At 41.0% G+C, this 14,910-nt stretch overlaps 1 protein-coding gene across 5 annotated transcripts in view; it reads left to right on the top strand.

Annotated features, from left to right (window-relative positions):
- Positions 1-14,910, top strand: part of OLA1 (Obg like ATPase 1) — a 129,209-nt gene that overhangs the window by 25,844 nt on the left and 88,455 nt on the right. For 3 of the 5 annotated variants that reach the window (XM_080600856.1, XM_080600859.1, XM_080600857.1), the window contains exons 2-4: positions 6,122-6,222; positions 7,866-8,009; positions 14,759-14,886. In XM_080600856.1, the coding sequence (XP_080456982.1) occupies positions 6,122-6,222; positions 7,866-8,009; positions 14,759-14,886 (373 nt within the window). Of the gene's footprint in view, positions 1-5,713; positions 5,871-6,121; positions 6,223-7,865; positions 8,010-14,758; positions 14,887-14,910 lie in introns of those variants that run through there. The other 2 variants (XM_080600858.1, XM_080600860.1) reach the window with 2 other exon arrangements.

Genomic DNA, 14,910 nt, shown 5'->3' on the forward strand with positions numbered 1-14,910 from the left:
CCCATTTTCTTTTGGGGGTGCAGTGCTACCACGGTATTTCTGGATTGGACTCAGATAGGCACCCACTGGGTCAACCTAACAATGTTCCTTCATGAGGCAAAGCTTCTAGATGACAGCTGTTGTAAACTCTTGAAATTGTATACGTTGTTATACACAATGTCTTCTTGAAGAAGCAGATAATGTCCTTAATATCTTTCTGCACGCGTAGGTGTGACTCACTTTGGTGCTCTAATGAGGGAGTCCTGAGGACCATTCCGCAGCCCCTCAGCATCCAGCCCCTGTTGCTCGCCATCGTTACTGGAGCATGTGCTGCCTGTGCAGTGGTACAGCTGCTGTGGTTTTCCTCAGAAGCCTGGCTGACCTGCTTAAGGTTGCAGCTTTTGACAGATCTTAAGGAATTCTTTGGTATTTTGTGAATAATATCCCTTAACTCCTGTCCGTGAGTAACTCTTTTTCCCCTACTTTTCTCTGCTTTTAGTAGTAGTATTTGTAGAATTGTTTTTATTTTAAATCGGTACTTGCTTTTATACTGTCATTTTGCTAGGCTACCGGAAAGTTCAAAGGAGACTTGTCATTTTTGAACTAAAATTTCATTAATTCCCCAGTAATTTCTCCTACTTCAGTATCTCTCTTCTCTCATCTCTGTCTGTGATTGCATCTTTTTCAGTATTCTCACTGTGGAAATTTTAGTACGTGTTATACCTGTTAGTGACATCATCCACGTTAAAGTTATGAAATTCAGCTGAAACTTCTATGATCTAGGAAAAAAATGTTAATATGTGCCAGACCTGACTGTTCTGCGTTATATGCTCCTGAGCTGCCAATGTCTGGGACGTGGCCGAAGGTAGTAAGAGATGTTTTCTGCCACCGCAACGATCCTGACAACTTTGAAGTGGCACTAGCGTCATTAACAATCTCTTACCCTTGTACTGGTCTTTACGTAAGGAGAGTGACTACAATGAAAAAGAATGAAAATTGATAAATATAAAACATAAAGTATTGTATGAATTTAAGAATGTAAGGAATGGCACAAGGCTAGATTCTCTATGGAAGTGGATGAATCCACAGTTAAGAAAACAAAGCCAAAGCCTCTTGAATCCTGTCAAATGCAGTGTTTAAAAATGTTGTGTTAAAGTACAGTTCAGCTGGGTGATGAGTGCCCTTAAGCTCCCCAGAAGTCACTGAACAGCATTTAGTTTAGACTGTGCCCTTGAGCAGCATTTCTTTTTAGCACTGAGTGTATTTATTCCTCAGAGCCATCCCATTCCCTCCCAGGGGCAAGGACCCAGGCAATCCAGGATTGGTGGCGTGCAAAAGCAACTTTGTTCTTCTAACCCCCTGGGTTGCACTGAACATTGCCCGGTCACAGCAAGGATCAGGGGCTCTGTGTTTATTCTTTCAGTTCTACAAAACCACTTATTTTTGTAGTTAACGGTGGCTTCGCAGTAAATATATGTTCTGGGAAGCAAAAAGCAAAGAGTATGCTGGTGGCACAAACCACGAGGTGTTTGTTTTATTACTCTCCCTTAAACATTGTTTTTAATCAGGTAGAGTTGCTCTAGGACTGTTTGACTTCTGCACGTGTTCTAGCTGTACAATAAGCTGTATTTTTGCAGGCGTCCATGTTGTAGAGTTAAGATGACATTGAGATGACTGCTCTCTAGATGTTTTTTCCATCAAACTTACAGAACACGTTTTAAGTAACAGGATTGTTATAATTTAAGCTATGCATGCCAGTTTAAAACAAGGCTTTCAGCACTATGACAGCTTTGGATAGAAACATTCAACCCAGTAAGGCAAAGCATGACTCTAAATGCAACTTGAAAACAAAGGTAGGTAAGGTGAAATGTTACGCTGCCAGGAGATGATTTCTAGCTGATGGAATCAAATGCTTTCAAGTCCTTTACTGTAGGTAGTGAAACAGCAATGATTAACAGTAAATTAGATATAGAAATAGATAAAAGGGGGGCATTATTATAGTATGTTGTGTGATGAAGTACAAAGAGCATCAGTTAAAAAAATTGTATGCAAACTTGCAAATTCTTGCGCACATATCACTGATTTAGACATGCTGAACTAGAAGCAGCAGCAGAAGTGGTCAAGATCTTAACAATTTTTTCTCTTCCAGACTTCAGCTGTTTTCCCAGGTAGCTAAAATCAGTGTTATACACAAAGTAGACTTTATAATATATATTTATGTATACATATATATATATATATGTATATTCCTTGATTTCATGTAGCAAACTGCTGATACCTGTATTTGCTTATGAACTGGTGAGGAAAAAAAAAGTTAAACTTAACTGGCTGCTAGATAAATAGCAACTTTCTTGTCATAGACAGATATTCAGCGAGGTTAATTATTTTTATTTTAAGAAGACAGTTAAAGAAAATTATCTTCTGAGATATACCATGCCTATACTAAAAAGATGGACAACAAAATTGACTGACAAAATGTTAGGAGGGTGAGAGAATTTATTTGATGGAAATGCTCCCCAAAAGTAGCCTTTCAGAATGTTTGCATTCTCCTGCCTCTCGCAGGAGGAGGCGAGTTCATGCCTCATTCTGCAGTGAAGTAGCCCTGCGTAACCCTCCTTTCAGGACTTTCAGGACATACAGAGTAGGATGGGTAGGAGTGGGCTGTCTTGAACTTTTAGAAGGGTGGAAAACTGAGATGTGTTGATTCCATTCCTGAAAAAGACACAAATTTTGCTTACTGGAGGTTTTTTATTTACGGATGCAAAGGCTGCAGAGCTGCTCAGCAGTTATTCATACATATTTGTGGTTAATTTCAGTATTTCTGAATGTTTCTTGCAGTAATCCGTTTGCTTCATTCAGGAGCTAAGTAATTAAATGTTAACTTGAATTAGTTTTTTTTTTTTTTCCTGATGATAGTGTTAGATTAAAGTAATAGAAAGACTTGCATAAGCATGCTACCACCAAAGACTGACTAGTAATGGTTATCACTACACTAAGAGGAAAAACCTCTGCATGGATACAGTAGTCTCTTTCTCCACCATACTGCAGCAAAATCTTTGGTCACTGAAAAGGAAAATAAGTAGTAACTGCAGGTTTTTTGATATGCAATTCTAAATTAGGCTTTGGAAAACAGTGTCCTTTCTTAGCAAAAACAAATAAAAAATCAAGATTATATTCCTTTTATCGTGACTGAGATGATATATAATCTGATGATACTCTCACCTTGACTCCTTCACTCTGGTGGTTTTCCAGTTCTGAGAATTTAATCTTACGGACCTAAAATAGGACATGCTATAAGAACAGTTTTTACTGACATCTCTCCTTCAATTTTCTTAGCAGGCAAACACTTGATGGTGTCTGTCTGTAATGGTTCAGAGGAACAGTCTGAGTTCAAGGAAGTGTCTTTAAATTTTTTTTTCAAGAGTCTTGATCAGACTTCTGTAACATTCTACAACTAATTTTTTGTATATTCTAAATATTTTGTCTTGTCTTGACACCTAATATATTCCCAGGTACAACCTCTCAAGGTTTAGTTTGTTATTTATTAAATTGCTGTGTGAGTTGCTATGAACAAATCCGGATGTTTTTACAATGGGCACATGCCTCTTGAGCTCATATGCTGTCTTTATTAATCTAAATAAGCACGAACAAAGAACTTGCAGTATGCCTAACTGCCACTGCTCCTTAAATCCGAAAGGAAAGCTGATGCTCAGTGCATATTCCTGGTATTCTACCTTTCCGGTGCTGCCTGCTCCAGCGCAGGACTGTTGGGTCAGGAAACAGAAGACCAGGAGATCTGAACCTGTGTCTCTGCTTGCAGTGAACAGGGTTACTCTTGGTGCCTTGATGTTTCCCTTTCATTCATGTTGTTATTTGCAGAAGGGTGCAGGGTCTTGGTCACGGTTCCTATACAAGCAATAATCACCTCAGAATGCTCTTAGAGATCACATTCAATAAAAAAAGCCTGTGTAGGAGGTCATCCTTAAATTATAGCATGACATATTTTGACAAGGCCAATTTAGAGAATTGTTATTTTCTTGCTGATTTATTTATTTTTGGCAAATTGTTTTAACAGATCTTAGAGGAAGTTAGATGAAAAAATAATTCTTCAGTTAAAATATTTTAAAGACCCCCTAAAGAAAATTATACACTCAACTAAGTCTTTGCATTCTTCAAAGTGTATGAATATGACGTTAGCCAATGACCTAGACAGATAATACAAAGTCTAATCATTATGGACACTTTTTTTTTCCTGTTGAAAATGATATTATCAAAGTAATTTGATTGGTGAACTGGTGATCTTAATGACTTACAGCTAGTTAGCGATCTTCATTCTGTTTATAGATTAAAATCATCTCGTTTCTTTGAAACAGCAAATGGAAACATTCTTTATTCTGATAACTGTCAGTGTAGCCCTAAATGTCCTTGCCATGTTACCTAACACTGTGTAGAAATACTGACTTCTGAGACCAGCCACTTCTACCCCGAACTGATCTGAGACTCAAGTCCAGTCTTGCATCTGAAGACTGACTGAACAGGCTCTGCGTGCCTGCGCTCTCCTTTGTAGGACAGCAAAGTTGGTTTTGTAAGGCATTGCTGAAGCAGCAAAAACACAGGTTATTATAATAATGATCACTCATTACACTAAAATCCTATTTACAGGTTAAGTGGGACCCTGCACGGAGATAAATTCTTCTAGTACAACCGTAACTTCTTGCAGGTCCCTGTTACCTCCTGCCTCGCCCAGGCTGTTCTGGCAGATTGTGCTGGACAGAACCAGCTCTGCGGGGCTCAGCGCTCCTCTGCCGGGAGATGGAGACTGGATGCTGAGCACCTGCAGCTGGCTGTGGAGCTCTGCTCTCGCCTCCCGCGCTGGTTCACTGATTCCTCAGGTTGGTTTTCCACCTCGCACAGCCCCAGTTTTATTTACTTATTTATCACCGTCCCCTTTCTTTGACTCTTTGCTGATTTTGGGATGTGTGCTTTCTCCTCCTGGGAAGGATGCCCCAGGTGGCTGGTGCTGCAAGCGTTGGGAGCCCAGTGGTCACCAGCCCTAAATGATGGGACTTGTGTGTGTCTTGTGGCACACAGTTGTGTTTCCTCTGGATGGGTAGGGCTTATCTATGTATGTTCTTTAACTGTTACATGTACTTTTGCTGGTTTCATTTATAGCAAATGAGTTGCTGTTATATATACATTGTAATTTATTAAGTAAATGCAATTACGTTTGATTGTAATGTATTCAGATGGTGGTATTGGCTTCCTTAACGATGATCTTCCCCGCCATGAGCATTAGACATTAGACTATGGATTTCTGTTTGTGAATGGCCTTGGAAAAGTTACTGGATGTGGTGCAGGGGTTCTGTTAAGTCCAAAAGCTTCAGGAATGTCTTTTTCCTTGATATCGCGAAGTATCAAATTGTAGGCGATCCCACTGGCACCCTTGGAGGTTAAAGTCTCCAGTCCTACACGCTGCGGTGCCTCCAGCCCGCCTGGATGGCTACTGGCAGAAGCACCGTGAAGCCCAGGACGTGCAGAGCTCTCCGTGCTTCCCCGTGCCAATTCCTGCTCCGTGCCTGTTGGGCCGGCCCGGGCAGGGCTTCACCTAGCCGGGCCGGGCCGCCTCGCCGTGCCGCGGGGCCGCAGGGCACCGGGCGCCTCTTGTGGTTCCGGGGCAGCACGGAGCGCCCGGGCCGCTCCCGGAGCCCCGCTGAGGCCGCCCCGCCGCCGGGCCCGCCCCGCTCCGCTCCGCCGACCTTTCCCCTGGCGGCGGGCACGGCCAATGGGCGGCGCGGCCCCGCCTGTTCCGCCGGCGGCAGCTGCTGGGCCGGCGTGTCCCGGCCGCGTGTGAGGCCGCTCCTCTCCCCTCCGGTCCCGTGCCGAGCTGCGAGGTGAGCCCGGCGGCCCGCAGCCCCGGGGGGGCTCGGCTGCGTGGGGGCGGCCCCGCCCCGCTCCCCTCGCCTCGCCGCCCCGCCCCGCCCCGGCGCGGCCCGGCCCCCGGGAGCAGGCCGCACACCGGGCCGGGGCTCTGCGGGCGGCCTCGGGGGGCGGGCGGGCGGGGGGCTCTCCGCCCCTAGGCGGCTCCGGGCGGCCCTCGCAGCGCGGGGCCTTCACGGCGCTCTGCTCTGCTCTGCCTCCCCAGATGCCCCCGAAGAAGGCAGGCGACGGGGTGAAGGCGCACCCGATCATCGGCAGGTTCGGGACGTCCCTCAAGATCGGCATCGTCGGGCTGCCCAACGTCGGGTAGGTGGCGGCTGCCCCCCCCCGTCCGGCCCCGGAGCCTCGTGGGCACGGAGCGGGGCGGGCACGGGCACGCAGGGGCCTTCCTGCTTGCTTTGGAGGGGATGAGGTGCGCGGGGAGGGCTTCACGGGGCAGGAGCTGTCAAGAGCAGCGAGCAGGACTGCTGCTCCTGGAGCTTCTGGAGAGTTGGTAAAGACAAGCGTCAGGGACGTGGCGGGTGGGGGGAGATGAGCTGTGGTTCTCTGGTGTGCTCCTCAGCTGGAGTGCTTAGGGCCCGACAGGGGAGCCTGTCCTGAGGTGCTTCTGAAGGAGGGTAAGTCACCTGGAGAGCGCTTGTGGGAAACCGTCAGTGGTGATCTGTGTATCGTGCTTTCTAAAAGAACCTCCAGGCGTTCACAAACTTAAAATCCTTGTGCGATATGATAACAAAATAACAGGGAGAAGTAAGGGGAAAGTGGGTTGTAAAATAGTACAAAAATAGTGTATTTGTTATCTCTTTAATGAGGTGAAAAAGCACCTTAATCGTCGCTATCAGATCTTCCATTTTGGTTAACGTTATGAAGTTTTTTGAAAGCTTTCCCTACTTAATTCTTTTCTGAAAATAAGAAAGAAAACGTTGAACTTGTCTCAAAGCCATAATGAAAAAACAAGAAGCCAGTATTAATATCTATTTAATTTTTCAGGGCCTAGGAGAGTTGCACACCAGAAAGGAAATAATTAGTGGTAGCAATGGCTAACATGTAAATGGAGAAAATAGGGTTTGCGGTTAGAAAGAAACTTTCAAGTATAATTGTGACTTACTTCTGAGCATTTTGGCTGTGTACAGGGGCAGCTATCAGACTTCTTTCACCCAGTAGCAAAGAAAGTCTGTAAAACTGAGATTAAGGAGACAAACGAAACACCTACCAGAATATTTATGGTAGAAGACTCAGGACTTGATTAAGAACTTCCTCTTAGCAATAACTCAAGAGTGGCTAGTTTTGGTTTAATAAATACCAACTAACAAAATAATCTACTCTCTGGTTTAAATGAAATGTTCTTTTTTTTTCCTAGCAGTTTTACTGACAGTAATTAACACACAAAAAGTATTTGGTGAGTTAAACTGTATATTCATGTGCACAAAAGATTACTTATAATTGATTAACTGATGTGACTCACTTTCTTTGCTCCCTTTTCCTTGTTTGGTTGTTGACTTTTATTGCTTAGATACTGAAGTTGTGTTAATGCGTAAATAAATCTGAAGAAATAGTATAGTTGTGGAAAGGGCCAATGAGTCTCAGTAAAGCACGTTCACTTGAAATAAGTTTCAGGCTTCCTTATTGTTTTCTCATCTTGTGCTTGAGGAAAATGAGTAGTGGCCAGTAGAGCTGTGCTTTACTTTTGACCTAAAATTTCTCTGCTGACATGCGCGATTTGGTCACTTAAAGGAATTCTTTAGGGCATGGAAGAGAGGTAAACATTGAGTTTTGATGTGACACTCCATACGTGTGTTTGAAAGCATCTTGTACTAGAAACAGTGCAATGGTCACTCCCTCTTGAAGCAGAGGGATAGTTCGATATTGCATGTGGTTTGGGATAACACGTGTTTCTATCCAGCCCTTCTAATTCAAATTTGTTTAAGAAAGTGTGTTTTTTTTTTAAATAGGAAATCCACATTTTTCAATGTATTAACAAAGAGTCAAGCGGCAGCAGAAAACTTCCCGTTCTGTACTATTGATCCAAATGAGAGTCGAGTACCTGTGCCAGATGACAGATTTGACTTCCTATGTCAGTACCACAAACCTCCAAGGTAACTCAAGTTCTTCATATTCTTCTTTGGTTAAGCAGATGAAATGGTGTTACTGAAACCAAAGTTTTCGTAGAAGTTTAATGAGATCACAGTGTCTTTGTTTTTACTGATGTCTCTCTTGGTATGTGAAGTGGTATGTATACAACCAACTGGACTTTTTTTTCCATATGACCTTTGTGCTGTGAGTGAGAAATCTAGGCGCTGCTAGTCATTGCTCAGCTTTCTTCCACCTTTGAAGGTAGAGGCTCCCAGGTGACTTGGATCTTTTGCAGAGATTTGGAAAATCAACAGTAACAATAGTGGACGTACCTAATTTGTGTCATGAGATTGTTCATTTTAAAATTTTCATCCTGTCTTTTACATTGTTTAGAACACAATATATGCCATGGATATTTAGCTACCTTGCAACGTAACCTGTGTCGTCAGTCTTTTAACAGGAACGGTTATGGACAGCCCTTTTCCTCAACTCTCTCTCCTTTTTTTGGGGCTCTGCTATTTGTTGCCTGATACATTCAATGATATTTAGTGTTCTCTCTCTTCCAAATGTTTCCCTGCTCTATAAGTGTATTGATTTTGTCACATAGTTGTTTTTTGGTAGTGTTTTCATAGCCTGCTCTATGTGCTCAGTGTGAGAAATGGATTTGTGATTGAAAATAAAAGTTTAAGGTACTTTCAGAACTCAGAAACTAAAATAGATACTCATAACTTGTTAATTTCAGTTTTCAGCTACATGCAGATGTATCTTGAATAAAGCGAATGTACATAAATCATAGGGCCAAATTATCACCCATGTCTGTGCTTTTGTTTAATGTTTGGGCCTCAAGTTTTCGAGCCAGGTGTCTCCCAGTTGAAGAAAGATCACTGACCAAGAATCTATTTGTCAACTTAATTTTCAGGTCCAAACAAGTTACTTCTGTCTGTAATTCCTGCGTACTTTTGAAATACTGAAAAATACACTAATGCAGAGCTATTTGATTAGGTGAATTGTTATAATGTTACCTAATTCTTCCTTCCCAAGTGAGAATTAAGCATACTTGTTACTGTGTAGACTGTGCAATAAATCTGTGTTGAACTTGAGACAAAACCTTTGGTTTGTTGATTGTGTAGAAGTAACAATGTAGCTTATAATATTCTTTTTTTTTTTTTTTTAAGTCTAAATTGTAATGATACCACTGCTTGGCCACATAAACACTGTTTCTTCTCATTTAACTATGACTGGCTACTTCTAAATCAGTGGTTGAAGTGACAAAGAGAACGAGCTCTTCCTCCTCACCTTCTTTGGGCATCTCTCCGTAGAAGGAATGCATGGTGTCCCACTCAGAAACCATCTGGAGAGAGAACAAAAAAACCCCCTTCCCTTTAATATTACTGGATATTGTTATTGGATTACTTAAAATAAATGGGTATGGGGATTAGTGAATAGCTCGTCTGAGTTCTGCTATGCTTTTCTCTCTTTAATATTTCACTGTAACAGGAAAAAAAAGGCAGTAATTCAGTAGCACAGTAGACTGAGGTAACACTCCTTGGACTGTTTGTGTTTATCTGGTTGGAACTAACTCAGGGAAAGGTGGCCATGGTCATGAAGATACACAATTTAATTTACATTTAAATTGTAATTCAAATTCCTTAATTTCTCTTGAATAGTCTTGATTTCTTTCTTCATCTTTATGTAAGACGTTCCGTGTTAATTTTCTACGTGTTTAGATTAGTAAAAGTAATCAATCTGTGCATGCAGAAATGTCGTATAAACATTAAGTTCTCGTTAAACCAGCCTCATTTGCCCTAACGCCTGAAGATTTTGTCTCATACAGTTTAAAACACTGATGTTTTTATTTCCTGTATGCTACACTTAGTCATGACAGAACTGCAGTCATTGTATGGAGGTAGGAGGGAAGAGGGCTTCGTTGTGAGTAGCGTATGACAGGCCAAAGCGATTTTGCCTGGATGCTTGGAGTCCAGCACTCCTGAGAGCCTCTTTGCTCAGCGTGAGTAGCAGCCATGCAGAGCGGCAGCAGCCGAAAACCTCGCCTGCCTGCTTGTGCTGGGTTCCTGCAGGTGAGGCGTGGCGAGCATGGGACTGGGCCAGGCTGGCAGCCACTGCCACTGGGAGGAGATCGCTTCTGCCAGGGAGAGGTGGGCCCTGCTGCGAGAATATTGCTGGTCTGGGTTGTGGCTGTCCTGCCACCAGAGGAGGAGCTAGGCTCTCCAGGTACCGTTTGTTGCATTCCCATTGCCACAAGATTAAAGCATCCGCTGGGAAGGGACTGGTGTGCAGTTACCTGCTAGCCCCCACTGACAGCTGACTGGTGTTACTTACTGGAAATGTAAATGTTTGTAAATGAAATCAGGTAGGCAACAATTTAGAGGCAATGACATAAACGTAAATCTGTATTTAATAGATCAAGGTGTACTGACTGAACTTAAACCCTGTGGTTTTTTTTTCCTTTCTGCAGTAGTGGATGATGTATGACTGCTTACAATAAATTAGCTTAGTGTTAGAGACCCTGTGCAGAAGATGGGATCAAAAACTTCTGGAAAAAACTGCTACGTTGCTGCCAAATTTACGCAAGTTTCCTTGAATTTAATGTTATCTATTGCTCACTTTCCAGTGTGAATAAAATTTAAAAATTTTGGTTTAAAAACCAAAACCAAAACAAAAGAAAACAAAACAAAAAAAAACCAGAAAAAACAGAAGAATGTAACACATTAAAAATAATTCTATATGCTTGTTAATTTAAGGTCTTAGGTAAAATGAGTTAGAACAGAATATAAGCCATTTAAACTACCTGTTTCTTTTAGATTTTATACCATGCTTGGTGAAAACTCACAGTTTTTACGTTGTGCTAACATCTAGCTTTTCCAGAGAGGAAAGCTGGGGTTTTATTTTGTTCTCCTACCTCCATTCCCCCAATATGGGTACTTTCAGGCAAGGCTTTGCTGACTAATGAGTGAATTAGTTTCAATTTAGCAATTGGAAAGAGATTATCTTTGTTGGAAGATAATCCCTTTAGGAACAAAAGCAGAAATATGTATTCTTTTTCCTTGATCTATAAATCTTAACCAGGTAGGAAACAATGGTATCCACTAATTTTAAAATAGAAGAGGTGTTCTTCATCTTGGCAGGTAGCTCCTGCCTTGAATATTGGGAATTGAAATCCAGAAACAATTGATCTGTTAACTGCAGGTAATATTTTAACAGAAAAAGATTTTAAAGTCTAGGCTTCTGCTTCCTGCTCTGCTTAAAATCAAATCAGATTATAAGCAGGAATGAGTAAAATATAAGTAATTTGTTTGGTCCATCCTTTCTCAAGTTAGCAGTATTCATTCAATTCCTGGTGTGTTTGCAGCTGTAAGTAGATGCATTGTGTGGCACAGTTGTATTCACAAAACAGTGTTTATTGCAACTACAAACATTTCTGTTTAATTTAGGCAGTTTTAAATCTCTCCTGGATGTCTTTTTCAACTTAAATTTTAAAGCAATCCTCGTTATCTCACAGGGGAATAATATGTGAAGTACAACTACCCCTCTTTAGCTCTAGCATTATCCTTCAGGATCTCTCTTTATGTTTCTGGCAGCAAATTGCCTTGGTTCATTCTGTTACGTTGTAGATTATTAAAATTCATGCATTCGGATCTGCAGTGCTCGAGTGGTGGTTACTGAACTAAATCTGAGCAGTAACTTGCATTGTTGTCTGGGTCATAAAAGTCCTGTGTAATATTAAATACAAATTCTCTTGACTATATTGCAGGGTAATGTTGTGTTTGGAAACAAGCCAAAAATAATAGTGAGGACGGAGGACCCAGTGGGAGAAGTTATCACAGTGTAGATGGTCTTCTGCATTGCTGCTTCATGTAAATTTGTGAAGTCTTAACGGGTGACTCCTGGTTAAATTATAGGAATGCTCAGGAAGGAAGTAGAATTTCTCTTTTCTAACAGATTTCAAATGAAAGTTTTTAAAGGAAGAAGAGCCCATACTGGAACCAGGAGAGTAACATTTCTTTTTACCAAAGGGAAAAGAATCTGTCCTTTTTTGCTGTGAGGGATCTTGGACCTGGTAGAGCCCAAGTTGAGAGAAGTGTCTTGAACCATTCAGGGAATGAACATGAAGTAAGCGTTACAAGGATTATCAACCAGGCTTGTTGGAAAATTGCTGCATTATGAAATTGGCTGAAGCTTTCGGTTGGCTTTTCAGGGTATCCTGGTGGGTGTGAGATTTCAGTAAACTGCATTAAATGCTGCAGAGAAATTATTAGGGTATTGTCACTGGAGAAGAATAAAAATGCAGGGACAGAAGCAGCATTTTCACTAAGTATGTTTTAATCTGAAGCCAAAGCTTTAGGTGTGTGTTGCCTGCAACATTTTGCAACTAAACAACTAGTTGTACTAAACATTACTTGTGGAAACCTGCGAAATAAATGTATGCCTTCTCCCCTCAAATTTTGGAACAAATACGTATGTACAACAAATTGCAGGTGGTTTAGCTTCATGACGTTAACTGTTTGTCTTTCAGAGCATAGGCAAGAGTGAGTAGTTTTGAATGCCTTTCTCTGCTTTCCTCCGTCTTCATCTTCCTACGATATAAAGATTTAGGCTTAGGAAACGGGCCACCTAGAATGGTGATGGTTTTCCTTTGCTTGGGATGTTAGCTTTTTGATACCCGAGATGAAGATGAGAAAACATCCTGGAAACCCAGCTACTTCATCTTCAGAGGTCTCTCACTTGTATGAGCCAATTGTGAAATAAATATGCTAGGGTTTTGCATGCATTGTCTGGCAAATGAGGCCGATTCTGGTGCTAGCGGCCTATCTGCATGTGAAGGTGTCTGTCCTGCTCTAATGTGCCATCTTTGTAGCGAAAGTGTGAATTCTTCTGACGGCTGCCCAGGAAGCTAATCCTGTCGGAATGATTAGAGGGGAGCATGGAAAGAGAACATTTCTAACACCACCTTTGTTTTTCTTACACTAAAATTTGAAATTACAATGGAAAAGTGCTTTAAAAAGTGTCATTTTTCTACCTTGCTGCTGACTTAAGTTTTTGTCAAAAAGCAAGGAATTCTAACAATTCTATCAGGGAAGTTGCTGCTGTGTCTTGAGAAGGTTTTATTAGCTCCGCACTTCTGTCAGGTGGAAGGAGTTACTAGGTTAATGCATTTATGGGGTTACTGGTTTCTACCTTCAGAATGTGCGTTATTCTTGGTAGTGTCTTAATGATGACTGATTAGCTGCTTCCATTTGAATTTGTGTACTAGTAATTAAAAAAAAAATCGATAGAATTTGCTAAGAAAACCGTAGTGGGACAAAAATGTGAAGCTTTCAAAGCTTGTTTACTTCAGAAGGTATTTATAAGAATTATAAGCAACTCGTGTTATTTTGTAAATATTTTCTTGCATATTTTCTAGCCTCACCCTTTTGAATGTCATGTTGTATTATGGCTTGTCTCTAATCGCGTCACAAAGGTATTGATGACATGAAACATATTGTTAAGTTCCCAATTTATTGGGAACTGGTGGGTATAGTAATGCTTTGAACTTCACCTTGGCAAAGAAAAAGATTTTGTCCAGATCCTGTACTGTGAAGTTTGTTTATTTGGAGGGGAAAAAAACAAAACAACAGCAAAACAAAAACAAGAACAAACAAAACCACATGCACACACAAAAAAGAAACACAAACACCCCGCATTTTTCTTGTGAAGTGTAAGAGGAATATTGAAAACAAAAATGGGATAGACTTCCTATCTTTAGTCACACCCTTTTCATCAACATTACTAAAGCATTTAGTCATGGGCATTAGATTTGGGCATTTTTCATTATACTTGACAGTTAGTAGGACGGTGAAGTGTTGTATTTACCGAAGCATCATGCTAATGAAATATAGTTGGTGATAATTTAAGGTGTTTGGAAATTAAGTACTGTTCCTTTTGTTTATGTATTTTGAAGCCATCAAGTTGGAAGTCTTGATGCCTGTGGTGTGCTGTTTCTAGTCTTTTGCAAGTGAGGAATTTGCATCATTTCAGCATGGTTTTCTCTCTGCAGTTGTTAATGATGGCATGGTCATTTATGTAGACTATGTGAAGATGCTTTTAGTCAACACATTATCAGAGTTTTAATTGTTGATTTCCCAAGATGGATTTTGAGAAGTAATCTTGGTTTGAGTGTACTGGTGTAAAATGTCACAGCTGTTTCCATTCAACGCTCAGCTTCATCTAAACTTGTTTTCTGCCTTCTATCAAATTGTTTGTGTAACCCTGACCACCACTACTACTAGTTAAAACTGCTAGTTTTAATCAACGCTGTTTAAAAAATGCTCTTGTCTTCTGACGAAGTCGCTTAACTTACTGAACTAAACAGTAACCTTAGAGGTGAAAACAGCTGAGTGTGATGACCACATATGAGTTTTATCCCTTTGGTACTATGAAAACTGCTCATTACAGGTGTCTTATTTCAGCATTTCAGGCCCGGTTGATTATTTGTATAGATGTCACTATGACTCCACATTGTCAAAAAAAAAAAAAAAAAAAAGTGTTTTCATTTTACATGAACTACGACAAATTAAAGAATGGTTGTTGTTTTACTTGGGGGGGAGGGAATCTTCTTGTCTTTTATACGTTGCAGGTTAAATGGAGAAGAAAGATACCGTCATGTGCAACTTTTTCTGGAAAAAGTTTCATTTTCATATTCTGAACTTATTTCTGTGCTAAATGTGTTTGCTGATATGTGTCAACAATGAAACTTTCAACTTTTATCTTTCAGCAAAATTCCAGCCTTTCTGAATGTAGTGGATATTGCTGGCCTTGTGAAAGGAGCCCATACTGGCCAAGGCTTAGGAAATGCCTTTTTGTCTCATATTAACGCCTGTGATGGGATCTTTCATCTGATGCGTATGTAAACTCCATTTACATGTT

Source organism: Anser brachyrhynchus (assembly GCF_964034855.1).
Source record: "Anser brachyrhynchus genome assembly, chromosome: 7".
In the NCBI taxonomy this organism is placed as follows: Eukaryota; Metazoa; Chordata; class Aves; order Anseriformes; family Anatidae; genus Anser; species Anser brachyrhynchus.